Source organism: Cervus elaphus, chromosome 4 (assembly GCF_910594005.1).
Source record: "Cervus elaphus chromosome 4, mCerEla1.1, whole genome shotgun sequence".
NCBI classification, from domain to species: Eukaryota; Metazoa; Chordata; class Mammalia; order Artiodactyla; family Cervidae; genus Cervus; species Cervus elaphus.
In genome coordinates, this window is record NC_057818.1 from 51611337 (window position 1) to 51637938 (window position 26602).

The 26602-nt window shown below is 51.1% G+C and overlaps 1 protein-coding gene and 1 long non-coding RNA gene across 4 annotated transcripts in view; one reads left to right on the top strand and one right to left on the bottom strand.

Moving 5' to 3' along the window:
• The window catches only part of GRIK5 (glutamate ionotropic receptor kainate type subunit 5), a 61705-nt gene that overhangs the window by 11541 nt on the left and 23562 nt on the right, over positions 1-26602 (top strand). For all 3 annotated transcript variants that reach the window (XM_043899301.1, XM_043899302.1, XM_043899303.1), the window contains 6 exons: positions 1035-1088; positions 1168-1329; positions 3067-3219; positions 3467-3571; positions 3706-3813; positions 14241-14444. In XM_043899301.1, the coding sequence (XP_043755236.1) occupies positions 1035-1088; positions 1168-1329; positions 3067-3219; positions 3467-3571; positions 3706-3813; positions 14241-14444 (786 nt within the window). The remainder of the gene's footprint in view (positions 1-1034; positions 1089-1167; positions 1330-3066; positions 3220-3466; positions 3572-3705; positions 3814-14240; positions 14445-26602) is intronic.
• On the bottom strand, positions 5357-14378 carry LOC122692102. Its single transcript, XR_006340600.1, has 3 exons — positions 14253-14378; positions 7131-7253; positions 5357-6229 (listed from the first exon to the last, which is right to left on the bottom strand). It is a non-coding gene; the product is annotated as an uncharacterized LOC122692102 (long non-coding RNA).

The following is a 26602-nucleotide window of genomic DNA, read 5'->3' on the forward strand; positions in this document are numbered from 1 at the left end:
AATCATTCATTGTTCCCTGCTCTTAATTTTCCTTATAATCTAATCTGTATTATTTATTTTTCTCCAGCTTTTAAAAAATTAAAACCATATGTCATTGCTGAGTGTAGCTTCTAGGAAGAAGTGTGACAGAATCCACAGGGCTCTTGAGGCAGGCGTCTGAGAGAAAAGACTTTGGGTTCTCAAGGCAGGCAGGGCAGCCCTGGGCCAGGGTCCCAGCCGCTCCTGTGTGAGCGGGTGACCAGTGATCACCTTCCTTTCTGGCCCGCCCTTTCCCGTCCTGGAAGGGGCTGTAACCATGCGCTAACAGCTCTTGCCATGCAGGCCGGTGCCATTTCCTATTCTAATGATCTGAGTGGGACAGAACTGGGCGCTGCAGACCTAAGGTGTCTTCTAGCTTTGTTCTTGAGGACTGTGAGAATGTGAATCTTGAGAGTTATTTATTTTTTATTTTCTAAATTTTTTCCTTTTTTGGCCATGCTGCGGGCAGGTGGGCTATTAGTTCCCACCCCCCCCCCCATCCCGGGGATCGAACCTGTGCCCCCTGCAGTAGAAGTGCAGAGTCCTGACCACTGAACCTCCAGGGAATTCCCCCAAATCTTGAGATTTAAATGCACATCCTTTCATGGCAAAGTGCTTTTAAAAATGGCAAGGTGTAGTTTTTCTGACCTGTGACCAGGCTGAGCCCTACACATTAGCAGCCTCAAACTTGGCTTTGGGGCAACCTGGGGGTTAAAGTTAAGATTACCTACCCTTCCGCCACCCTTTTTCTGAGGTGTCCCTTTGGCTGTCTCCAGAAAGTAGTCTTCTAAGTGACCTAAAGAGAAAGGTGGGCACTTGAGGGCGTCATTCTCCCTCCAACAAAATCTTCCTCCCACCTGGGGCGCCAGCCACCCTGTGGGATGGGAGGGGCCGAGGTCTCCCTCTGTCTCCATGCATCTCCTTTTCCCTGTCTCTCTCTGTCCCCGGGTGTCTCTTACTGTTTCCCACGGGGTGTCTCTCGGCTTCTCCCCATTTCTGCCTCCTTTGTTCTCCAGGCCTCGGAGCTGGGAATGACTTCAGCGTTTTATAAGTACATCCTCACCACCATGGTGCGTACCCCCTGCAGCCCCCACCCGCCTCTGCCCCAGGCGGGCCCACCCCAGCCTCACGCCCTCTTCTCGGCCCCAGGACTTCCCCATCCTGCACTTGGACGGGGTCGTGGAGGACTCCTCCAACATCCTGGGCTTCTCCATGTTCAACACCTCGCACCCCTTCTATCCTGAGTTCGTGCGCAGCCTCAACATGTCCTGGAGGGAGAACTGTGAAGCCAGCACCTACCCCGGCCCTGCGGTGAGCTTGCGCCCTCCTCCCAGCACACAGACACTTCCGGGGCCCCTTTAGGCTTCGGCCGATCGTGCTCAGAACCCCCTGGTACCCCTCTTGCTTTCTGAGTACAGCCAGGAGGCCTCATGGTGCAGCCCTGGGGTTGAGTCTGACCCATTTCTTCCTCTCCACCTGCTCCAGCCACACCTCCAGGTGCCCCAGCACACACATACCCCAGGGCCTTTGCACTGGCTCTTCCTGCTGCTCTGCGTGTACATCCCCAGGGAGCTAGCGATTCGCTCATCACCAAGTTACTGCTCAAATGCCCCCCCCATTTTAAAAATGGCCAACTACCCATTATTTGCAATGCGAGAGACCCAAGTTCCATCCCTGGGTCGGGAAGATCCCCTGGAGAAGGAAATGGCAACCCACTCCAGTATTCTTGCCTGGAGAATCCCATGGACAGAGGAGCCTGGAGGGCTACAGTCCATGGGGTCAGAGAGTCGAATACGGACATGACTGAGAGACTAACACACATCCACGGTTTAGCCCCCTCCCCTGCTGGGTTTTTCTCCACAGCACCTGTCTTTGCTTATCTAATCACCCCGTGGCTTGCTCTATATTGTGCTTAGATGTATTTGTAGAGATTTAGGTTGTAAGTTCCATGAGGGCAGGGGTTTGCTGTCTGTTTTGTTCATTATTGTATCCCCACACCTAAAACCAGCTGGCTCAGGATAGATGTCCAAAAACATGTGTTGAATAAATGCAGACATACAAAAGATGCATACTTAATGTGTATTTGTTCACAGACATCTAGTCAGACACCAGGGTACCGAGAAGACACACCTTCGTGCACAGAAACTTACACAGACGCCGAGCCACGCATTCAGACGTGTGCGTGCAGGGCCCTCATGTACATACAAGGACAGATGCGCATCTGTCCGCACCCTGCACCTACCGACACCACACGGCTACTCAGACCGTCACACCCAGCCCGCTGAGACACATTCTCCCATGTTCTCCAAGACACACGTCCCGAATTCACAGACACAGCTCAGCAGCCTGTGCGTGTCGAGCCCTTGCTGAGTGCCAGGTGCTGTTCTGAGCTCTTTGCATGCGTTCTCTCCCTGGAATCCCACATAAGCACTCAGAGGCAGAGTTAACTGTTACCTTTACTTTTATCAGGGAGGAAGCAGAGATTTGGGGAGGGATGTGGACTCAGCTCTCTGTAGGAAATATTAATAGCAGAGCCAGGCCTCTAGTGGAGTCATCTGCCACCCGGCTGCGGGCTCATAACCCTTCTGCCCTCCTGTTTCCTGTACATGACGCCCCTCCCCCATGTATAGACAAATATGCACGTTTGTCCAGCCCCGCCCACATAAGTGTGTCCCTGGACACGGGCTGTGACTGTCTCCCTTCCCCTCCTCCATGACCCCATGTCAACCACACGGACGCATGGATTTCTGTGCCCACGAACCTCCCCGCTATGGGGGTGACAGCTGGCCGTCCAGGCAAACCCTCTTGGATGTGCCCTTCCCAAGACACACGCCCCACAGGAAAAGCTGCCCTGACAACGGCTCGGGCAGCCTGCTTGCCCTTCGCCCTGCCATCTCCGACCCCCGAGAAACCCCTCCTCGCTCCTGACCTCATGATTTTACATTCCTGGAGAGAGAAATGTCTGAGGGCTTGGGGGTAAACACCACGGAGCTTCCGGCCTCCCTTGGCTGAACTCTGCCCCCCACCCCACCACCGTCCACCCCCCAGCTGTCGGCTGCCCTGATGTTTGACGCCGTGCACGTGGTGGTGAGCGCCGTCCGGGAGCTGAACCGCAGCCAGGAGATCGGCGTGAAGCCGCTGGCCTGTACGTCGGCCAACATTTGGCCCCACGGGACCAGCCTCATGAACTACCTGCGCATGGTGAGCGCGGAGCGGGGCGGGCCGAGGGGGCGCTGCAGCCTGCCTGGGCGCGGGGGCACTCACTGTGTCTCCCCCGCGCCCCCTGCACCTCCGACCCCACTCCCCCGCCTCCTTGCTCTCTCTGGGCCTGGCTTTCCTCCGTCTGTGCTGTTCACCTGTGGTCCTTCCTGGTCCCTCTCCCTCTCTCTCTGTCTCCTCCCTCCGGGCCCCTGCCACCCCTCCCTCTGCCCTCCTCCCGCCCTGCTAGGTAGAGTATGACGGGCTGACCGGGCGGGTCGAGTTCAACAGCAAAGGGCAGAGGACCAACTACACGCTGCGCATCTTGGAGAAGTCTCGGCAGGGCCACCGGGAGGTGAGCTTCCCCAGGGCGATGCCGGGGGGCCTTGGTGGGGTGGGGGGCGAGGGTAGGGCAGGGCCCAAGGGCTGAGGCATCCTCGGGGGTGGGGGGTGGAAATGCCTGTGCTGACAGCGCCCTCTCTGCCCCAGATCGGGGTGTGGTACTCTAACCGGACGCTGGCCATGAACGCCACCACCCTGGACATCAACCTGTCGCAGACGCTAGCCAACAAGACGCTGGTGGTTACGACCATTCTGGTGAGTGGCCCTCGTGGGGGTGGGCCGTGGATGCAGCGGCCTTTGCTGAGTGGTGCCCCGGCCCGGTCCTAGTGAGGAGGCGGGAGGCATTGCCAGGGCTGGCCCAAAACCCAGAACAGGGGAGATGCCACCCGGGCACCCGACAACCCCTGACTGTGGACAAGATGTCACCCACCTAATTGCTGCTGGAGCCTCAGCAGGCACAGACTCTGACCTCAGAGCCAGGTCCAGCCTTGGGAGCTGCCAGCCTGCCGATGCCTGCCAGAGACGGGAACTGCTCTCAGCGTGAGCATTCCACTGGCACCACAGGCAGGGCCTCGCACGGCGCCCGGCCCAGGGTGGGCCCCCGTGAATCACCATCGCGGGAGAGTTCATTTTGTCACATTTGCCCTCCGAGCATATTGACACACGCCACCTTATTTAATATCCATCTTCAAGAGGCTCAGAGAGGTTAAGCGACTTGGCCAGGACACACAGCAAGTATAAGGCATGGCCAAAAGGGACGACGCCACGTCTCTGAATCTCCGCAGCCTGGGTCTTAAGCACTGTGCTCTGAAGGTCCAGTCCCCTCCTCCTGAGCCCTGGCATGATCATGGTCCTGTAGCCCCTGGGGTGCCAGTCCTACGTCTTACCAGGTCAGAGACCAAGGAGCCTTTGTGTGTCAGTGAGGATTTATGAACCTGCTCTCACATCAGGCACCATGCTAGGCCCTGGCAGGTGTCACTCTTTAAACCTCTCAGCTGCTCCTATCTTTCTCCTTTTGATGGTCAGGAAGCAGTTTACAAGGTGGGTCCTGGCTGGAGCTGAGGGACATACTTGGAACCCCTGCCCTGTCCCCTGCACCCTCTGCCTCCTGCCAGGAGGTCAGGGAGGGGAGATGCTCAGGACCTGGGGAGCAGGAGGGTGCCCCGAGCCGCTGGGCTTCAGAGCAGTGGGTCCCTGCCCGGGTAGCGTCCATTGTCTCGGGGGAGCCCCCCGGTCACTGTGAGCCGGGCTGGCCGATAGCTGTGGACGCTGAGCTCGGGAGGCTTACATGGGCTCCGCAGGACGGCAGAGGCCCCTAAAGCAGCGCGTCGCACGCTGAGCCATCCCCTCGGTCCCTGGGGAACTCCTGACCTAGTGTGGGCCTCGCGTTCCTCTGGAGAAGGGCCAGTGAGCCTGCTGGGGAGGGACAGATGGCCTGCAGACGGGAAACCAGACACTTCCTAACAGCCTCACCGAGGGGCCCTGAGGGCCAGGCCAGGCTGCCTGGGAGAAGGAGCACCTCCTTGCACTCGTGGAAGCGGAGTGCACCCCAGAGGCTTCCTGGGGTTCTGGGTGGGGAGGAGGGGCGGACGTCAGGGCGGGGGTGTCAGGAGAGCACAGTCATGACCCGGGGGCTTCCAGCCTCTTCCCACACTTGTCTCCTCTTTTCCCCAGGGCCCCTGAGCCCGTGTTGCCCTCTTCCTAACTTTCATCTTTCTTGTGATGGAGTCATTCATTCTCTCATTCATTCTACAAATATTTACTGAAGCTGCACCAGATGTGATACAAATCCTGGAGGCACTGGGATGAGTCACAGGTGGTCTTGTGGTCTCTCTGTCCTCGAGTGGCCCCGGGGAGGGGATCCCAGTCTGATGAAGGAGGTGGACCTGGACACAATCATTCCCAGCCAGGGTGATAAGGGGGCCCCACAGAAAGGAGGGGCTGCCTGAACTTTCAAAAGCCTGAGGAAGGAAGGCTTCACAGAGAAGGTGGCATTAGATGGGGCTTTAGAAGCTGTGTAGGAGTTGGGTGCACAGAGGAGGGGGCCTGGCCTCCCAGGCAGCGGGAACTCCCAGGAGGAGGGGCCTCAGGAAGTGTTGGCCAGGTTGGATGTGGAGGCAGCAGCCTTAGTGTGCCCCTTCGTTCACAAACTTTCTCAGACTCATGTTTCTGGGCAGGGCCTGTGCCAGGCACTTGGCGACACAGACGTGAGTCAGCCTGGGCGCCGGCGGGAGGGGCACAAAGTTGTCAGGACCTGTCTTATTTCCCGCTCTGGTCCCCAGGGCTTGGGATGGTGCCTGGCACCCAGCGAACACGGAGGAGTGGTGAGCACTGTGACAGGTGGGGACTAGCCTCTGAAGAGCTTAGTCATGCTCACTCTGTACCTTGGGGGGGTTGCCCTGCTGGCTCAGTGGTCAAGAATCTGCCTGTAATGGATGAGATGCAGGTTTGATCCCTGGGTTGGGAAGATCCCCTTGAGGAGGGCAAAGCAACTCACTCCAGGATTCTTGCCTGGAGAATCCCATGGACAGAGGAGCCTGGTGGGCTACAGTCCATGGGGTCGCAAAGAGTCTGACGTAACTGAAGTGGCTGGCATGTATCTTGGAGACTGTTAAACCGGAAGGGACCGGGCCAGATCTGGATGTTTGCAAAAGCTGGGCCCTGAGGGAGGCTGCAGGAGAGAGATGCTCCAGGTCAGATGGGAGGATGAGGCTTGGGCTGGGCTGGGGCTGTGGGGAGGGAGGGACCTGATGTGGGGTGCTGATGGGCTGGGCTGAGGGAAGGAGCAGGAGGAGGTCCTCGATGGGGTGGAGGCTGGGGTTATCCCTGATGTGGGGCCCACGTGTCTGGAGCTGAGAGATCAGGCTGGTGCCAAGACTGAAAGAGGTCCCACAGGGAAGCTGGGGGTATGGGACAGGCCCCAGGGGATGATGCCGTGCCGGGCCCTCCCAGAGCGTTTCCTCCTTTCCTGGCGTTCCTTTTCATTAAGGCAGGACATCTTATCTTGCTCTTTGGTTCTTCTGGGGTCAGACAGACCTCACTTGCATTCCTGACTTCACCTGGACCTCAGTGTTCAACTCTCTAGGTTCTATACCTTCATCTGTAAATGGGTCTAATAGTCCCACCTTGAAAGACTGTGGGAGGATTGCGTGAGATCAGAGGACTCCCCTGGCAGTGTCCTTCTGGCAAAGTGTGCTGAGCATGTGGGAATCCCTTTTTTCTCCTGACCTGGTATCCTCAATAAGAATAGCAACTGAGACTTCCCTGGTGGCTCAGTGGTTACGACTCCAAACTTCCATGGCAGGGGGCATGGGTTCAATCCCTAGTCAGGGAACTAAGATCCTAGCTCAGACAAGCCACATGGCATGACTCCCTCCCAGAAAGAGTACAATAATCATCATGACCAGAGTCTGTGAGCTGTGTGCTGAGCCCTTTGCTGGTGTTACTGTGTTCATGGCAGTCCTGAGGCTAGTACCATGGTGACTCCCAATTTTCATACAAAAATAAGGCACAGGAGGGTTAGTGGACATGAGTGGCCCAACTGGAAGATGGCAGGGCCCATGTGTTTCTACCTTGAACCACAACACGTCGATTTCTGCTTCTTTCCCAGCCTTCACTTCTGTTCTAGACCTGGCCCAGCTGTTTGTACACTTGGTGACCAGGGTGGGTCTCTTCTCTCTGTTCTCAGCTTCCTCCTGTAAAATGAGGGAATTAAAATATTCATGACAGAGTGAAGGGTGGTGGACTAGATCAAGGTTCTTTAAACTGAGCTCCAGCAAGTCGTGGACATGGAGTTGGGTCCTGGCTTCATGAAAAGGTTGAGGCAAGCAGCTTGTGAAGAATTTTCCAGAACCCATCCTACTTTAACATTTTTGGTTTTCGTTTCAAGGGAATTTTTCCCTAACATGCATACAGAAACTTTCACAAATCATGAGTGTACTGATCACTGAATTTTCGATAACTGAGCACACTTGTGGGAGCAGCCTTCCATATGCCCCTTCAGGTCTATAATGCCTGCCACGGTCTCAACTTTTATCACCACATAGTAGATTTGCCTGCTTTGAACTTCAGATAAATGGCATCATATTCTATATTCTCTCTTGTGCATACGTTTGTGAGATTCACCAACTTTGCTGCAAATGGTTTAGTCCTGTGGTCCAGTCGCAAAGTCACGTCCGACTCATTGCGACCCCATGGACTGTAGCCCGCCAGGCTCCTCTGTCCATGGGATTCTCCAGGCAAGAATACTGGAGTGGGTTGCCATTTCCTTCTCCAGGGGATCTTCCTGGACCAGGGATCGAACAATGTCTCCTGCTTCGCATGCAGAATCTTTACCGCTGAACCACCAGGGAAGCCTTTAGTCGTGTTACATGTTGTGTTACATGAACGAACCTCGATTTATTTACCCACCAAATTGATGGGTGTTGGAGCTGTTTCTAGTTCTTTTGCTGTTGTGAATAGTCTGCTGTGGATACTCTGTCGCATGCCTTTTGGTGAGCGGATAGGCATTCCTGTCGAGTGTATAGGCAGGAGAAGAATTGTTGGGGTTTGCAGCCTCTGCAGATACTGACAAGGCATCTTCCTAAGCCATGGTACCCATCTTCATTCCCACCCATGGTGTATGAAGGATTCCAGTTGGTACTCCCTTCTGCCGGTGCTGAGTGCAGAAAGGCGCCGACCCTATTGTGGTTTTCATGTACATTTCCTTAATGGTCAGGGAAGTTGACCACTTTTCATTTATTGCCTATTTGGAATCTCCTTCTGGGAGGTCCCTGCTCAAAGCTTTCTGTATATTCAGAAATTTGAGATATCTGACCTTTTTATTGATTTGTAACATATTTGTGTATTCTGGATATAAGTTCTTTGTCAGAATATGCATTGCAGAGACCTTCTCCCACTTTGTGACTTTCCTTTTCACTTTCAGAGGTTTGTTTTTTCTTTTTTTCAGCCACACTTGTGTGGCTTTTGGAATCTTAGTTCCCTGACCAGAGATCAAAGCCTTGGCAGTGAAAGCGTGGAGTCCTAACCACTCGACAACCAGGGAATTCCCCTCAGTGGTATCTTTTGAGGAAAAGATTTTTAATTTTCCTAATGTCCACTTTATCCATTTTTTCCCCTTTCTGTTTAATGATTTTAGAATTTAAGAATTCTTGGGACTTCCCTGGTGGTCCAGTGATTAAGACCCTGCATTTCCACTGTAGGGGGCATGGGTTTGATCTCTGGTTGGGGAACTAAGATCCAACATGTGGTAAGGCATGGACAAAAAAAAAAAAAAGAACTGTCTGCCTACCCCAAGATCATAAAGCTAGTTTTCTGTGTTTCTTCGTAATAATTTTGTCTTTTACATTTAGATCTACAGTCCACCTAGAATTGATTTTTATGTATCATGTGAGGAGGGGGTGGTCAGAATACTTTTTTTCCATATGGATGTTTTATTGAAAGGCATCATTTATCAAAATGTTCATTCTTTCTCTTTTCTCTACAGTCTTAACCCTTATCATAAATCATGCATGTTTGCATGGTAAGTCACTTCAGTTGTGTCCAACTCTGTGTGACCCTATGGACAGTAACCCACCAGGCTCCTCTGTCCATGAGATTCTCTAGGCAAGAATACTGGAGTGGGTTGCCATGCCTTCCTCTAGGGCATCTTCCCAACCCAGGGATTGAACCGACGACTCTTATGTCTCCTGCATTGGCAGGCAGGTTACCATGAGCGCCACCTAAATCAAGTATACATTTACCTGTGGATGTACAAATTCTTCATTCTACTGTTTGTCTGTCTTTGCTCTACTACCACATTGCCTTAAAACACCACAGCTTTAAGTTGTGTCAAAGCTATTGTAAATCCTTCAGCTTTCATATTCTACTTTAGGATTGCTTTGGTTCTGTTGATCTTTTGCATTTTCATATACATTTACATATCATCTTTAAGATGTTTTAAATATTTCAAAATTAAAAATGTTAAACTGGGGGTGGGACAGAAGTTAATTAAATAGAATGAAATAGCATTCAATTTAATTAATTCTCCATTAAATTGAATTCAAGGCTTGCAGGGTGGGTTAAGGAGTGAAAAAAATCTGTCTCTTTCCCTCTCCAGTCCCCCAGATTTTTTCCCCATCCTCCCAGAAATATCTGAGCATATACAAGCACATCCCCACTCTTGCCTTCACAAAGAATAGCATATTGTACACGTTGTTCTGTAGCTTGTTTTTTTTCCTCTTAATATATCTTATAGAACTTGTTATTTCAGTAGTTGCCTGGGATTCTTTGATGACATCAATAATCTTTTTAACCTGTTCCAAATTAGGCTGTTTCAGTCTTTGTTCCTGCTACAAGAAACGCTGCCATGACTCCCCTGGACCTACATTTTTGTGTGCAGGTGCATAGCCACTCAGATGAATTCTTAGAATCAGACTTAGCAATATCCCACTGTCTCCAATGCTGGGTTTTCTGCAGAAGACTGTTTTTTGAAGGAGTCTGAAAACCTTGGATTAGAGGCTCCTCCAGGCCCCCGGCTCTGATGGTCTGGGACTGCAGGTTGAATGCTAGATCACTGTTTTCTGACCTTGAGTTCTGTTCCCAGGCCTCAGCCCTTATTTTTGACTCTGTCAGTTCCCACCCTGATCCTGAGGCTTTGAACCCAAAATCTACAGGCCAGATGCTTCAGTCTTGAATTGGGAGATCGACCTGATGGAAGGAACGAGGGCTTTGGAGAGTGCAGCAGTGGGTTTCAAATCCAACCTCTGCTCCATCTCCCTTTCCCACTGCCCTGCTTCAGTTATGTGACCTTGGGCAAGACACTTGATTTCTCTGAGCTTCAGTTTCCTCCTGTGTATGTCAAGAGGTCTGTACCGGAGCCTTCCAGTTCTAACACTTGCTTGTGTAGAGAATTCCTAATTTCTAATTCTCTGGCTTCGATACCTGGCCTTCCCTTCCCTCACCCCCATCTCTGTATCTGGCTACTCACAGGTCTGCTCTCTGATTCTATCCACTTGAGTTTAGTCTGGCACAGAGCTTAAGAGCAGAGCTGTGGACTCAGCCTGACTTGTCCATCTCAACCACTTACTACTTCACTTCTAGGGACCTGTGTCCTCATCTCTCAAATAGAGGTAATAATACCGACCTCCTACGCTGACAGAATAGCTGTCATACAGCAAGCCCACAAGAAATGCTAGCTGCCGCTGCTATTATTAGCATTATCTCATCCCTACTCTCAGCACAAGTTTGGATTTAGAAATGTGGCTTTGGAGAGAGAGAAAAGTACTGCCTTCCTTCCACCCCATCTCCCCTCAGCTCAGGGGCTTTGCTGGGGTCCAGGAATCCAGTCTGTAGTACCTTATAGGTACCTTCTAGTACCTATCAGGCTTCCCTGGTGGTTCAGATGGTAAAGAGTCCGCCTGCAATGCAGAAGACCCAGGTTCGATCCCTGGGTAGGGAAGATCCCCTGGAGAAGGGAATGGCTACCCACTCCCGTATTCTTGCCTGGAGAATCCCATGGACAGAGGAGCCTGGTGGGCTACAGTCCTTGGGGTCAAGAAGAGTCAGACATGACTGGGTGACTAACACTATCGTACCTACCACTGTATAACAAACTGCCCCCAAACCTGGAGGCTTCCAGCAATAATGATTACTATTTCTCACAATGCTATGGGTCAACTGAACAGTGTTGTTTTTCTAATGTGGCCGCAGCATGCAGCTTGTGGGATATTAGTTCCCCAACCAGGAATTGGGCCAACACCCTCGGTGGTGAAAACACAGAATCCTAAGCACTTGACCCCCAGGGGAGTCCTTAAAAGTGATGTATTGATTTACTTAATTATTTTTGACTGCATCTTGAGGCTCGTGGCATCTTTGTTCCCCAACCAGGGATAGAACCCAGGCCCTTGGCAGGGAGGGCATGGAGCCCTAACCATTGGACCCCCAGGAATTCCCTGAGCGGTTCTGCTGCGCTCACTGCGATTTCGTGCTGCTGGTGTTGAGGCTGGGCTGTTGGCCAGCACACCTCGGCCCATTCATCCTCACTCATCCTTCAGTAGGCTGGCCCAGGCTTCCTTACGCTGAGGTCCCAGGAGGTCTGTCTGAGGACCCAGGCACTGAAAGTCCCACAGCGCTACTTCCACCACACTCTGTTGGCCAAAGCAAGTCTTGAGGCCAGCTCAGACCCAAGAAGAGAGGAAATCCACTCTACCTCTTGACGGGAGGAGCTGCAAAATACTGTGCGTCCACCCCAGAGCTCAGTAATTCTGTATTCAATGAGAGGCAGCAGGATGACCTCTGTGAACCTCAGTTTCTTTTTTTTTAATTCATTCATTCATTAATTTTTGGCTGTGCTGGGTCTTCACTGCTGCACACACGTGGGCTTTCTCTAGCTGCAGCGAGCCAGGGCTACTCTCTAGTTGCAGAGCACAGGCTTCTCATTGCGGTGGCTTTTCTTGTTACAGAGCACGGGCTCTAGACTGTGGGCTCAGCAGTTGCAGAGCACAGGCTTAGTTGCCCCAGGGCATGTGGGATCTTCCTGGACCAGGGAGCGAACCCTAGTCCCCTGCATTGGCAGGTGGATTCCTGACCATTAGACCACCAGGGAAGTCCAAGCCCTACTTTCCACATGTGTAAAGTGAGTCTAAGAATACCACCCGTGTAAGGTCACTGTGAGGAAATAAAGGGATAAAATCCAGAGAACACAGTCAGCGCAGGAGCTGGTACTCAGCAGGTGTTCAGTCCATATGTAACCATTGTGGATATCATTGGCCAAGGTTCTTCCGGCTGGTTCCTATGTCATAACTCCTTATAGTCCTAAGTCCAAGGTGACACTGTACAACCATTTAGACAATAACTGCACAGATAAATTTCCCTTTTGTTACCATCATCTTCCTATACCTCATCTTAACTAGCACTTGGAATATTCTCTCTGCTTTTGCCTCATTTGGCACAATAAGAGTCAGTAAAGTCTGCTCAAACCCCTCAGAAATAAGCATCAGCGTAGCAAAACGGCTGTAGCCAGAGATTGCAAACTGTTAGGTGTTTGTTTAGCCTGCCAAGCATTAAAAAAAAAAAAGATGGTATTAGAATTTGGATTGTTGCTAACCTTTATAATCAGGAGATTTTACAAAACAACCTGGGTTTCCAAATTCTCTTAACATTGCACCATCTGGCTTCTCAGGCCTGACACTCTCATGACAGTGTTGGGCTGGAGCTAAATCCTGGTGGGGCAGATCCTCTTGGATCCCTTGGTGGCTCATGAAGTCAGTTTAGTGGGTCGCTATCGATTGTGTAGAAAAATGAAACAGAGCAGGACAGAAAATAGCAGGCTATTTTGCCACGGTTGTAAGAAGAACTGCTTTGTGGAGCTAAGTGTAGTGATGCACGTGCAGCTGCAGGCATGTACGTGTGTGACTTGGATTACAAGTAATATATCTCAAGGGGCTTCCCACGTGGCACTAGTGGTAAAGAACCCGCCAGCAATGCAGGAGACGCAAGAGACGTGGGTTCCATCCCTGGGTCGGGAAGATCCCTGGAGGAGGGCATGACAATGCACTCCAGTATTCTTGCCTGGAGGATCCCATGGACAGAGGAGCCTGGCGGGCTACAGCCCATGGGGTCGCAATGACTGAGCACAGATGCATGCCATGCAGACTAATTCACTCAGGTTACCTGCCTTCCTCATAGCCATTTGAGCTTGCTTTTTTTTTTTTTTTTAATTGGCTGTGCTGCTTGGCTTGTCAAATCTTATTTCCCTGACTAGGGATTGAACCTAGGGCTATAGCAGTGAAGGTGCTGAGTCCTAACCACCGGACTGCCAGGGAAGTTCCCATTTGAACTTGAGTGAATGTTAACTTGGCTAGTGGAGATCAAACCAGCTCCCTGGGATCTGCTAGGGGCTTGCAGTTTCCCTGTGCTTTTTCCTTGGCTCTGAGTATTTATGTTTTTTGGTAGCTATTTATATTTTTTTGAGGTATAGTTGATCCATAGTGTTGTTAGTTTCAGGTCTCCAATCTGGTGATCACGTTTATATATTCTTTTTTTCAGATTCTTTTCCCTTATAGGTTATTACAAAAAAAGAGTTTAGTTCCCTGGGCTGCACAGTAGGTCCTTGTTGATTATCAATTTGTGGGGCTGGAGAAGACTCTTTAGAGTACCTTGGACTGCAAGGAAATCAAATCAGTCAATCCTAAGGGAAATCAACCCTGAATATTTACTGGACGGACTGATGCTGAAGCTGAAACTCCAATACTTTGGTCACCTGATGGGAAGAGCCTTCTCATTGGAAAAGGCCCTGCCCTGATGCTGGGAAAGACTGAAGGCCAAAGGAGAAGGGGGCAACAAAGGCTGAGATGGTTGGATGGCATTACCGACTCAGTAACAGAGTTTGAGCAAACTCCGGGAGACGGTGAAGGACGCAGGAGCCTGGAGTACTGCAGTCCATGGGGTGGCAAAGAGTTGGACACCACTTAGCGACTAAACAACAATATGTTAATCCCAACCTCCTAATTTATCCCACCCCTCCCCAACCCTGCCCTGGCTTTGAGCATTAGTAAACAGGGGATGTAGGTAGGCCAGGACTCTGTCATCCCTGCTCTGCGAGCAGGTTCCGGATCTAGCTGCCCGGCGTGGACTCTGGGACCCAGGCCTCCCCTCGATGCCCAGTCTCTGACCCCGCCCCCTCTTCTCTCCTGCTTCCCCAGGAAAACCCGTACGTCATGCGCCGGCCCAACTTCCAGGCTCTGTCCGGGAACGAGCGCTTCGAGGGCTTCTGCGTGGACATGCTGCGGGAGCTGGCCGAGCTGCTGCGCTTCCGGTACCGCCTGCGCTTGGTGGAGGACGGGCTGTATGGGGCGCCCGAGCCCAACGGCTCCTGGACGGGCATGGTGGGCGAGCTCATCAACCGGGTACGGCGGGGCTGGGGCTGCGGAAGGGGCGTGGGCCGGGTGAGGAGGGACGGCGGGAAGCCAGTGGGGCCTCAGGGCCAGCCTGGCATGTACACTAGGCACCAGCCCATGATGTGCTGTGCCCCTGTGGCTGGTGAGTACCACGGGGCCAGCACAGACGGGAAGGGGACTGTGCATCACTTCCGGTGTCAAAGGCCGTGCACGTCATTTCCTGTGTCTAGCCTCCGGATGCTTCCCTCATGCCGCCTCGGCTTTGTCTTTGCTCAAAGCTCAGACGGGAATCTACCCGCAATGTGGGAGATCCGGGTCAATCCCTGGGGTGGGAAGATCCCCTGGAGAAGGGAATGGCTACCCACTCCAATATTCTTGCCTGGAAAATCCCACGGACAGAGGCTACAGTCCATGGGGTTGTGAAGAGTCGGACATGATTGAGCGACTAACAAAGACTTGAGTGAATGAAGGAGATGGTGGAGTGGGAACTGGAGGGACTGGACAACTGGGGGAGGTGGAGGAAGCTTCCTGTGGGAGGGGGAGCTAGGAGGGGCAGCCGGGGACTGCACCTCAGGTGCACTGCGCCCTGGCACCTGCCAGGAGGTGGACTTTGGGTTTGCCCATTGCTCTTGCAAGTCCACTCTTCCAGGAGATGTTTATTGAACATCTAGTGTGTGCCTTGCACCTTGCTAGGCATAGGGTATAGCGATGAGCCTAGGGGACCTGGACCCTGCTTCCAAGAGCTCAGGGCCCCACTGGGATGCAGAAAAACAAATGACCACAAGACAGAGACTTCCGGGCTTCAAGACGGAAAACTCAGAGGAGGGACCTACGGGATCCTGACCCAGCCGGGGATCCAGGGAGGGCTTCCTGGAAGAGGTGACATCCCAGCAGATTCCCAAAGAGTGTGAAATAGTCAGCTGGGTGAAGTGGGGTTTGGGAGGAGGAGAACTTACTCGGAGGAGAAGAAATGGCATTTACAAACAGCTGGGTGGGGTGTGTGTAAGAGAGAGAGGGATGTATCAGAAGAGCAGCTGGACCCTGAGTGTGGGCAGGATGGGAGGGCAGGTGGGAGGTGGTAGGCAAGAGTGCAGTGGAAAGACTATTTTGGAGTCAGGCCAACCCTGGTACGAGTGCTGTGGTGAGTCATTTCTCTCCTCCGAACCTCAGTTTCCCCTTCCTAGGATGGGGGCTAGTGATAGCTGACAGGTCTGTAATGAGGGTTACAGACACATCACACATGTTGCTGGTCATATGTAGTTCCTGAGTTCCTCTTTGTTTCTGGTTGCCCTGCGAGGCTTGAAAGATCTTGGTTCCTCAACCAGGGATTGAACGCAGGGCCCCAGCAACGAAGGTGTGGAGTCCTAATCACTGGACCACCAGGGAAATACTGGAACCATCCTGTGGTTCCTTTTTCTTCCAGGCACTAGAAGCTGCATGGGCAAAAGCCCAGAAAAGACAAACAGGCCCCTGGCTTAGGGCACGCCCAGGGCAGGTGTGTGGAGCAGGGACCTGTGGCCGTAAACAGTCAGGGTGGCCTTGGCGGAGGGCATTGGAGGCTCTCACTTTCCTGTCTCTCTCATCCAGAATTCACTGCATGTGAGCCCCTGAATGTCACCAGGGTAAACTCAAAAAGGCCACTTTGCTTGACAAGGACGTTGATCCCTTAGGGCACTGATTTTCAAAAGTTGTTTTGACTGCAGAACCTTTTTTCCAATTGAAAGGGCCCTCAGAACCCTGGACAAAACAGCTGCTCTGGTGGAGAAGGAGGTGGGGGTGTCCCCCGGGGTCCTGGTGACTCAGTATCACCCCGACCCCGGCCAATTCCAACTGGCAGGCCCGAGGCACTGTTCTGCAGACAGCCAGCCACTTGAAAGCTTCAGCCCTGGGTGAGTTTAAGAGTCTGAAGCTAGGACCTGAGGAGCCCAGAGGCAGAAGCTGGTGCCTTAATGCCCACCTCACTGGCAGCCTTACCTGTGACTTCATCGCCATAGCCGGTCCCCAGTCATGTAAGCTCAGAACTGTTTGTTCATCAGGGCCCCCAGAAATAAGATTCCAGGAGAGTAACAACCACCCGCCCAACCAAAGTCACCGTCAACTGGACGCCTGTCCATTCATCAAGGAAGAAGTCTATTTATAACCGTATGACCTTGGGCAAGAGTTTAACTCCCTGTGTCTTAGGACTTGGTGTGAAGGTGCCTGAGGTGAGCAGAGCAGGACTGGGAGCTTTGCTGATTGGTGGCTGCTAATCAGAAAAGTTTATGCTCCTGGGTCCTGGGTCTTGTTTGAATCTCTGCAGAGCATTTGTTGTGTGACCTCGGGTGACTTATTTAACCTCCGTGTAAAACCGAAGAAATAACAGATGCTGGCACATAGGGTCGTTGTGAGTGTAAAATGAATTAATCTGTGTAGGGGCTTGGAACAGGGCCCCCCAAGCAGTGGGTGTTGTGAGCCTGAACTCTCTATCGTTGTTAGTGTTATTCCTGTCAGCACGGGCATCCATTCATGCATTCATCTGCCCTCCAGCCAGCTAGCATTTATTGAGTGCCTGCTGTATACCAGTAGGAAAAATCCCCTGATGCTGGCAAAGACTGAAGGCAAAAGGAGAAGAGGGCGGCAGAGAATGAGATGGTTAGATAGCATCATTGACTCTGTGGACGTGAACTTGAGTGGGAGATAGTGGGGGACAGGGAAGCCTGGTGGGCTGCAGTCCACGGGGTTGCAGAGTCAGACACGACTTAGCAACTGAACAACAACAGCAACTGTATACCAGGTGCTGTGGTACACCTTGGGGATTCAGCGGCCTGGCTTTGCTCTTAGGGTTAAAGACTTTGGTCCTCAGCTGGCGGCCCATGGGATGCACCCCCTGCACACAAAGGGTTGAGCTGGCTCAAATGAGGAGACAGTCATGGGGTGGGGAGAGGCAGGGGCTGCAAGACGGTCTGTAGGGATGTAAGAGGAGGCTGGAGAGGGCCTAGACTTGGTGACTGCCTGGGATGAGGGATGGAGGAGAGAGGACGTGAGCGCTCCTCCTGTTTCTGATTTGGGCAACTGGGCACCAGCGATGACATTTAGGGAAAGAACACTGGAGGAGGAGCAGGCTGACTGTGCAAAGGATGGGCAGGGTTTGGCCTCGCTGAGGCTCATCTGCGTGCTGTGGAAGGCCAAGCACACTGAGCCTCACGCAGACACTCCCCACTGTCCTCCCGGCGGCAGCAGCTGACGTTGGTGAACCTCACACCACGTGCCCGGAACTTTGCAAGTGTCACTTCTTCTAACAATCCTTTCTGGCCCAGATGATCACTGCCCTCCTGCCGATGTGAGATCAGGGGCTCAGCAGTGAAGGGACCGGCCCCCAACACGCAGGGCTGCAGATTGGTGTGTCTGACCTGAGGCCCATGTCCGTTCCAGACACCCAGCAGGTCCTTGGGAAGCCTGGAGTGGTCAGGGTGATGCTCATGCTGTGCCAGGCCCTTGTCCGAACTTTATGAACTTAACACAACTCCTTGACTCCTCACGGCCACCCCTTTGAGGAAGGCCTGGTGTTAGCTCAGATTTCTGTAATGAGCAGAGTGAGGCACTCAGATACCATGCCCAGGGCACATGGCTGGTGACAGGCAGAGCCAGGGCTGGCACCCCGGCAGGCTGGCCCAGAGCTGATGATTGACTTCCAGAGGGAAGACAGCCCGGGGCACCAGCAGCCCCCCAACCACCCCGGGCCAGGTGCAGGGCTCAGACGCCAGGCTCCAATTATGGCCCATTTATCCCGCTGGGAACTCAGCCCCGCCCCTCTCACCCGCCTTCTCTGGGCCTCCTGTCTTTCTCCATTCCAGTTTGTCCTCTAGTAGGATCTTTCTAGGGGCTTTCCTGGAGGCCCAAGTGGTAAAGAATCTGCCTGCAATGCAGGAGACATGGGTTTAATCCCTGGGTCGGGAAGATCCAGGAAATAGCAACCCACTCCAGTATTCTTGCCTGGAGAATCCCATGGACAGAGGAGCCTGGCGGGCTATAGTCCAGGAGGTGGCAAAGAGTCAGACACAACTGAGTGAGTGCAGGCTAAACTCTGTGCACTTTGCTCTGGTGCTTAAGAGATCAGGAGGCGGATTTCCAGGTGGAAATTAGCAGGCAGGAGGTGTGTGGGGGCACCCTGAGAAACCTGCCTTGTAAGGTGGCGTGAGGGAAAGAATCCATCTGCCAGTGCAGGAGATGCCGGAGACCCAGGTTCCATCCCCGGGTGGGGAAGATCCCTTGAAGGAAGGCATGGCAACCCACTCCAGTATTCTTGTCTGGAGAGTCGCATGGACAGAGCCTGGTGGGCTATAGTCCATGGGGTCGCAAAGAGTCAGCCATGACTGAAGTGACTTAGCACGTGGGAGGGGAGGAGCAGGCTTGGGCAGAGGGAGGAGTTGAGCTGTGAGGCAGTCATGACCGTCCTGCGGGCAGCTCTGGAGCGGGGGTGGCCATTAAAGATGTCCCCCTGAGGGAAGGGGCCAGGCTTTTATGCCCCCCAGCGACAAATCTTTGGAGAGGGGCTGTCCTCAGGGGATGTCAAGGGGCTTCTTCCACATACAGAGCAAACAGCCACCAACACATGGGGCCATGAGTATCCCATCCTGAAGAAGGGTCCGGGCAGCCACCACGGTGTCCACGGCTGTGAGCTGGTCAGATGCCAGATGGAGCCGGCCTTAGGTTCAGGTGTTCCCACATGATCGCTGACAGGCCACTTCATCTCTCTGATCTCAGTTTCCCCTCTTGAAATGGGAATGATGTTCCCTCCATCACAGAGATTTGTAGGGAGTGGGCGAGGGGGGATTCAAGGTCCCAGAACAGAGCCTGGGTCACTGGGGTCTTGCGGGTAAGGAATTTGGGTGTGTTTTTTTGTTTGTTTTTTGTTTTTCTTTTTGACCTCTCTACGTGGCTTGAGGATCCTAGTTCCCCCAGCAGGGATGGAACCTGGGCCCCGTGAGTGAAAGCACTTGATTCCCAACCACTGGACACCAGGGAATTCCTTTTATTTTTTTTTTTTCTTTTGGATTTTGTTTTTATTGTGCTGTGGAGCCACTGGAAGGTTTTAAGCAGGGAAGGTGCCATGATCTAATTTCTTTATTCTTTTTTTTATTGAGGTGAAGTTCATATAAAATTAACCATTTTAAAGTATACAGTTCAGTGGCATTTAGTATATTCACAATATTGTATAACAATTGCCTCTGTCTACTTTCAAGACATTTTCATGACCCCCAAAGAAAATCCAAACCCAATAGCAGTCACTGCCATTTCCCCCTTTCTTCAGCTCCTGGCAGTTACCACTCTGCTGTCTGTCTCCATGATTTACTTATTCTAGACTTTTGGTGTAAATGGAACCAGCCAATATGTGGCCTTTTGAGTCTGGCTTCTTTCAGACAGCACAGTGTGCTCGAGGTTCATCCACATTATAGCGTGATGAGTACTGTCTTCCTTTTTAAAAAAGTATTATTATTATTCTAGAGGAGGGCATGGCAACCCACTCCAGTATTCTTGCCTGGAAAATCCCATGGATGCAGGAGCCTGGCTGGCTACAGTCCGTGGGGTCGCAAAGAGTCTGACACCACTGAGCTACTGAGCACACACACCCACATGTTATTACTGTTACACGTTGTTATTATTATTAGGTTACCCCATGCAGCATGTGGGATCTTAGTTCCCTGACCAGGGATGGAACCTGCACCCCCTGCATTGCAAGTGTGGAGTCTTACCTGCTGCACCACCAGGGAAGTCCCCTGCCTTCCTTTTTGAGGCTGAATAATATTCCATTACATGGATATAGGGCCTTGACTTAATTTCAAAAGCATTTTAAAATGATTACTCTTGTTAGGGCTTCCCAGATGTTGTTAGTGGTAAAGAACCCACCTGCCGATGCAGGAGACATAAAAGACGCAGGTTCGATCCCTGGGTCAGGAAGATCCCCTGGAGGAGGGCATGGCAACCCACTTCAGTATTCCTGCCTGGAGAATCCCATGGACAGGGGAACCTGGCGGGCTACAGTCTACAGGGTGGCAAAGAATTGGACGTGACTGAATGACTGAGCATGCATGCAGTGGTGGCTGAGAAATAACTGTAGTGGTCCAAGAGTAGAGACAGGATGGTCCATTTCAGAGGTCACTGGAAGGTATGGAAGAGAGAAGATGCTGCATTGTGCTGGGGTCAAGTGTACCGCCAGGTAAGATGTGTGCCAGGGGCCAAGAAGAGTCAAATAACTGCAGGGTTTGGCTAAACAGCTGGGCAAAACTGGTAAAGCCAGTTTCCATGGTGGGGAGGATATAGGAGGGGCCGTCTCTGAGTGGGAAGGATAAGAGTTATCTCAGGGTGTGGATCGTTGGAGATACCTACTTGAAATTCAAGTGGAGACAAAAGGATTTCCTTGTGCGACTGAGCATGAATTATTTAACTCGTCCCCTATTGATGGATATTTGGATGGTTTCCAGTTTTTGCAGGCATAGACAATGCTACCATCAGCTGGGCCTGTGGATTGGTGGGGGTGTTCCTGAGGGATAAATTCCAAGCAGTGGGTCAAAGGGTATGAATATTTTTTAAGTGCATACTGCCAAATGGCCCTTCAAAAAGGTTCCACCAATTTATATTCCCACCCAAAGTGCACGAGAATGTCAAATTTCCCACACTCTTGCCAACAATGGGTATTATCAATCTTTTAAAAAAATCTTTGCCAACCCGAAAGGCTAAAAATAATCTTAGCGTTTTAACCTAAACACAATGTCACACGGCTGCACATTAACCCCCATGTGGATGTACTGTAATTTATTGAAGCGTTTTTTAGTTGTTTCCAGGTATTTTTATCTGTTTGTTTGTGCTGTTATAAACAACTATAAGCAAACATCTTCATGCACAAAAGCTTAGCCTGCATCATAGCTGGTTAGAATTGACTCTCAATAGAATTACCAGGTGAAAGAGGAAAACCCTTTGTATGGCTTTTGTTATATACTGTGGAACTGCTTTCTGGAAAGACTGTACCAGGTTCTTTCTTTCCTTTTTTTGGCTGTGCCACATGGCATAAAATATCTTAGTTCACTGTGTACACACGTGGTCAGTCATTAAGTTGTGTCTGACTCTTTGCGACCCCATGGGCTGTAGCCCACCAGGCTTCTCTGTCCCTAGGATTTCCCTGGCAAGAATACTGGAGTGGGTTGCCATTTCCTGGACCACCAAGGAAATCCCTTCTTTTCTCTTTTTCTAAGCCCAGTTTCTTTTAACACCAGCTCTGTCTCGGCACTGAGGATTTGATGGGTTTTTAGATTTTCAGACAACCTCCAGTCATTTTCATAGATGGCAAGGCATTTTGAATTTTCCTGCTTTGACTGGTGTACCACCATAAGGGTTCTGTGGCCACGTGGTCGATGGAGTCTCAGCCCAAGTTCCACTCAGGAGGGGCCTGATGGGTCTGTGGACTCGCTCCTTGTTTCCCAGGACTGGGTTGTATAATTGGAACAGATGTACATGGCAGCTGGCAGAATCCCACGTTGGTTTTCTGACCCGTGGAGTCAGGATCATTGTTATAGAAAGAGCCAGTGGAAGCCCCCAGAACGCCTCACGTTTCCCAGGATGGAAATCCAAAAGCAATTCTACCGCCTTTGGAGGAACTGCAGAGATTAGTGCCACCATTAATGGCTCAAAAGAAGCTGGGGTAGTGATCTCATCTTTGTTCAGCTGGCCTGTTTGGGGACTTCCCTAGTGGTCCAGTGGCTAAGACTGGGCTTCCAGTGCTTGATCCCTGGTCAGGGAACTAAGATCCTGCATGCCACAAGGCACGGCCAAAAAACAAATAGACAAAAAACAACTGACCTGTTTGGCTTGTGTGGAAGGCAGATGGATCTCGGAGAATGACTGTGGATTACTGTAAATGCAGTCGGGTGGTGATTGCAATTGCAGTTGCTGGCCCAAATGAAGTGTCTTTACTGGAGCACGTCAGCACAGCCCTTGGCAGCTGTTGCGAGCTACTGACTGACCTGGCAAATGCTTTTGTCTCCATACCACTTTCCAAGGACCACCAGAAGCTAGGAGTACAAACCTTCAGTCTTGCTGAAGGCTGACATCAATTCTCTTGCTTTCTGCCATCATCTAGACCACTGAGAACCTGGTCCCTGGATACAGTGTTGCACTCGTCCATCATGTTGGCATCATTCTGCTGATCGGATCTTAAGAGCAGGAACTAGCATTTAGTAAGGAAGTTGGCAGTAAACCCACTGCTGATATCAGTCAGTTATGGTCCAATCTGGAGACAAAACAGCACCAGTTACTTGAACAGAATCATGGTACTCAGTTGTGTCTGACTACAACCCTACGGACCGCAGCACGCCAGGCTCCCCTGTCCTCCACTATCTCCTGCAGTTTATTCAGACTCACGTCCATTGAGTCGGTGATGCTGTCTAATCATCTCATCCTCTCCCGCCCTCTTCTCCTTTTGCCTTCAGTCTTTCCCAGCATCAGAGTCTTCACTAATGAGTTGTCTCTTCGCATCAGGTGGCCAAAGTATTGTCGCTTCAGCTTCAGTCCTTCCAGTGAATACTCAGGGTTGGTTTCCTTTAGGATTGACTGGTTTGATCTCCTTGCAGAATCATATCGGCTATTTTTTGTATGTTTTTTTTTTTTTTCCGGTCACAGTGTGCATGCAAGATCTTAGTTCCCTGACCAGGGTTGGACCTGTGCCCCCTGCAGTGGAGGCTCTGAGTGCCGAAACTGTGCACCTCTGATGAACCCATGTGCCAGGATACAAAGCCAACCAAAACTCAGATTGGGACTCGAACCCACGGTCCTTTTTATTTTTTTAATATTTATTTATTTGGCTGCGTCGGGTCTTAGCTGTGGCTTGAAGCATCTTCACTGCCTCATACGGGATCTTTTGTTGCAGCATACAGACTCTCTAGTTGTGGTTCTCCGGCTCCAGAGCTCGCAGGCAGCCTCAGTAGTTGCGGTGCATGGGCATCGTCGCTCTGCAGCTTGTAGGATCTCAGCTCCCCCGCCAGGGATTGAACCCGAGTTCTCTGCACTGCAACATGGATCCTTAACCACTGGACCACCAGGAAAGTTCTCAGTCCACTGTCTCTTAATTAGAATCACTCACCCGGTATCTGAACTTGGGTTCTTTGAGTCTCAGCACAGAAGGAATTCAGGGAGAGGCAAAGTGATAGGCAGGAAGTAGAATTAATAATATTCTACTTGCTTGTGTGGGGTGCAAGTGGGCAGGTGAGAGGGCTGTGCCCCAAGGATCAAGTAGACTACATTTTGGGCTTCATTGGTGGCTCAGAAGGTAAAGAATCTGCCTGCAATGCAGGAGACCTAGGTTCGATCCCTGGGTTGGGAAGATTCCCTGGAAAAGGAAATGGCTACCCACTCCAGTATTTTTGGCTGGGAAATCCCATGGACAGAGGAGCCTGGTGGGCTACAGTCTATGGGGTTACAAAGAAGACATGACTGAGCAATTTATACCCTTATAAGTTGACTGAACACTAACAGTTATAATCAAAGGAAAGTGGAGGAGGGGAAGGACCGACTTTTTCCTGTTTCTTCCAGTTGATGTCAGGCTTACATCACTAGCTTCTCTTTTCTTTTGGATAGGAGAGTGTTTGACCCTATGAGGTCAAACTAGGACTGTCACAGAGCTTATTGAAATCAACAGAAGGGTGGTAACATGTCCTAAAATATGTTGAATCATCTCAGGTTCCATGTAATGACGGTCTCTTGCTTTGAAATGTCAACCATTCCCTTAAATCTCTGTCCTTAATCCTGAGGATCATTATTTTGCTGATCTCGACCAGCACAATGCAAGCTTCATTTTTTTTTTCTTTCACTTAATGACCTGGGACATATCTCATGCTTTTACTCATGACTTTGTAGTTAAGCAAACCTGCTTCATCCCAGGATGTTGTAATAGCTTTCTTTCTTTTTTTTTTTTTTTGTAATAGCTTTCTTGAGTGACCTTTACTTAGAGTAGGGCTTCCCCGGTGGCTCAGATGGTAAAGAGACTGCCTGCAGTGCAGGAGACCTGGTTTTGATCCCTGGGTTGGGAAGGTCCCCTGGAGAAGGAAATGGCAACCCACTCCAGTGTTCTTGCCTGGAAAATCCCATGGACAGAGGAGCCTTGTAGGCTACAGTCCATGGGATCACAAAAGAGTTGGACACGACTAAGTGACTTTGCTTTCACTTTACCTTAGAATGGTCTCTCTAAGTTCCCTAGGTTTGCCTCTCTACAATCCCCTACTGTGACTTCTACAGCCATCTATGTAACTATTTTTATCCCTATCAGTCTTTTTAATTTTATTTTAAAATATTTATTTATTTGGCTGTATCAGGTCTTAGTTAGAACATGTGATATCTTCACTGACTCTCATGGGATCTTTCCTTGTGATGCCTGGACTTTCTCGTTGTGAGGTGCGGGCTTAGTTGCCCCAAGGTATGTGCGGCATACCTCGCAGGGATTGAACCCATGTCCCCTGCATTGCCGGGTAGATTCTTAACCCCTGGGGCCATCAGGGAAGTCCCATCCATATCAGTCTTAACCACTGGACCGCCATCGATTTTCCCTCCTATCAGCTATTGGAGCAGAGAGGATTTAATATAGCTCTTTGTTGGGCTTCCCTGGTGGTCCGGTGGTTAAGAATCTGCCTGCCAGTGCAGGGAACATGGATTCATCCCTGTTCTGGGAAGAGCCTATGTGCTGCAAGGCAGCTGAGCCTGTGAGCCACAACTACAGAAAGTCCTTGTGCAGCAACAAAGACCCAGCATAGCCAAAAATAGACAAATCTTTTTTTTTAGACAAATCTTTTTAAAAAAGAATTGTTAGCTTGGGAAATCCCTGGCAGTCCAGCGGTTAAGACTCCATGCTTCCTCTGCTCAGCATCCAGGCAGATCCTGCAGGCTTCACAGTGCAGCCAAAAAAACCCCACAAAGAATTGTTAACTAGATGTAAAGTTGTTAGAGGGCTCCCCTGTTGTCTCAGTGGGAAAGAATCCACCTGCCAATGCAAAGACGGGGGATTCTATCCCTGGGTTGGGAAGATCCCCCGGAGAAGGGAATGGCAACCCACTCCAGTGTTCCTGCCTGGAGAATCCCATGAACAGAGGAGCCTGGTGGGCTACAGTCCATGGGGCTGCAAAAAAGTTGGGACACGATTTAACAACTAAATAACAAAGTGAAAGTTGTGAACCTGCTCACCAAAAGAGTGAAAAAGGAAACTAAGGGATCCTGAAGGTAGCAGGAAGCACCCACCACCCTGAGGGCTAAGGGGAAAGGAGAGGTTGGAAAGACTGAAACTTAGAAACTCAAGAGGCCCAATAGAGCTGAGCCTCAGACCTTTGAGGTGGAGTTGCTGTTGGTCTGGTATTGTGGATGTTTGGTGGGATTTTTGGATTTGAGTGGCAACTCATCCCTGGGTTTCACTTGTGTGTGCTGCTTCAGTCCTTTTACCAAACAATTCATAAGACTTTCATTTTGAGGGAGGCCCAGAGTACAAAGACTCTGCAGCAGGTGCTGGCTTCATGCAATCTGACCTGACTGACACCCAAATCTGATGACCTGGCAGATCCAGGGATGTGCAGAGTGCTGGTGGCAAATAGGGATGCAGGCAGCAGGAGGGCACTCACTTCAGACCCCCGGGGTTTTGAAGCAAATCAGGCTCTTTTCTGCAGATACTATTTTTTCAGCTTGAGAAACTGCTCATTACTGGGCTCCCATAGAGATTGAACACCTGCCCATGGATAGTGACCATGTGACCTGAGCACTCGTGTGATCTGAGTATTGTCGTTTGTGCACCAGTCAGGGTCCTACCAGGAAACGGGTCACTCCAGATATCTGAATGAAGAGAAGTGTTCACTAGGAATGAAGTTGCTAACTAGGTAACTGAGAGGGTAAAAGTTGAAGTCCGAGGCCAACTTTTTCTTCAAGGGGCCGGATGTAAATAGTCCCGGCTTCCAGGTCATCCTGTCACTACTCAACTCTTCTTTTGTCTGGAAAGCAGTTGCCGATGATCCCTAAACAAGTGAGGCTGGCTGGGTTCCAGTAAAACTTTATTTACAAAATTGGGCAGATACACTAGACCTGGCCGTGGTTCACACACCCTTGCTCTCAGGCACGGAGGTAGCAAGTCAGGAAGCCACTCTGTCTCAAGTTCTGAAGGAACA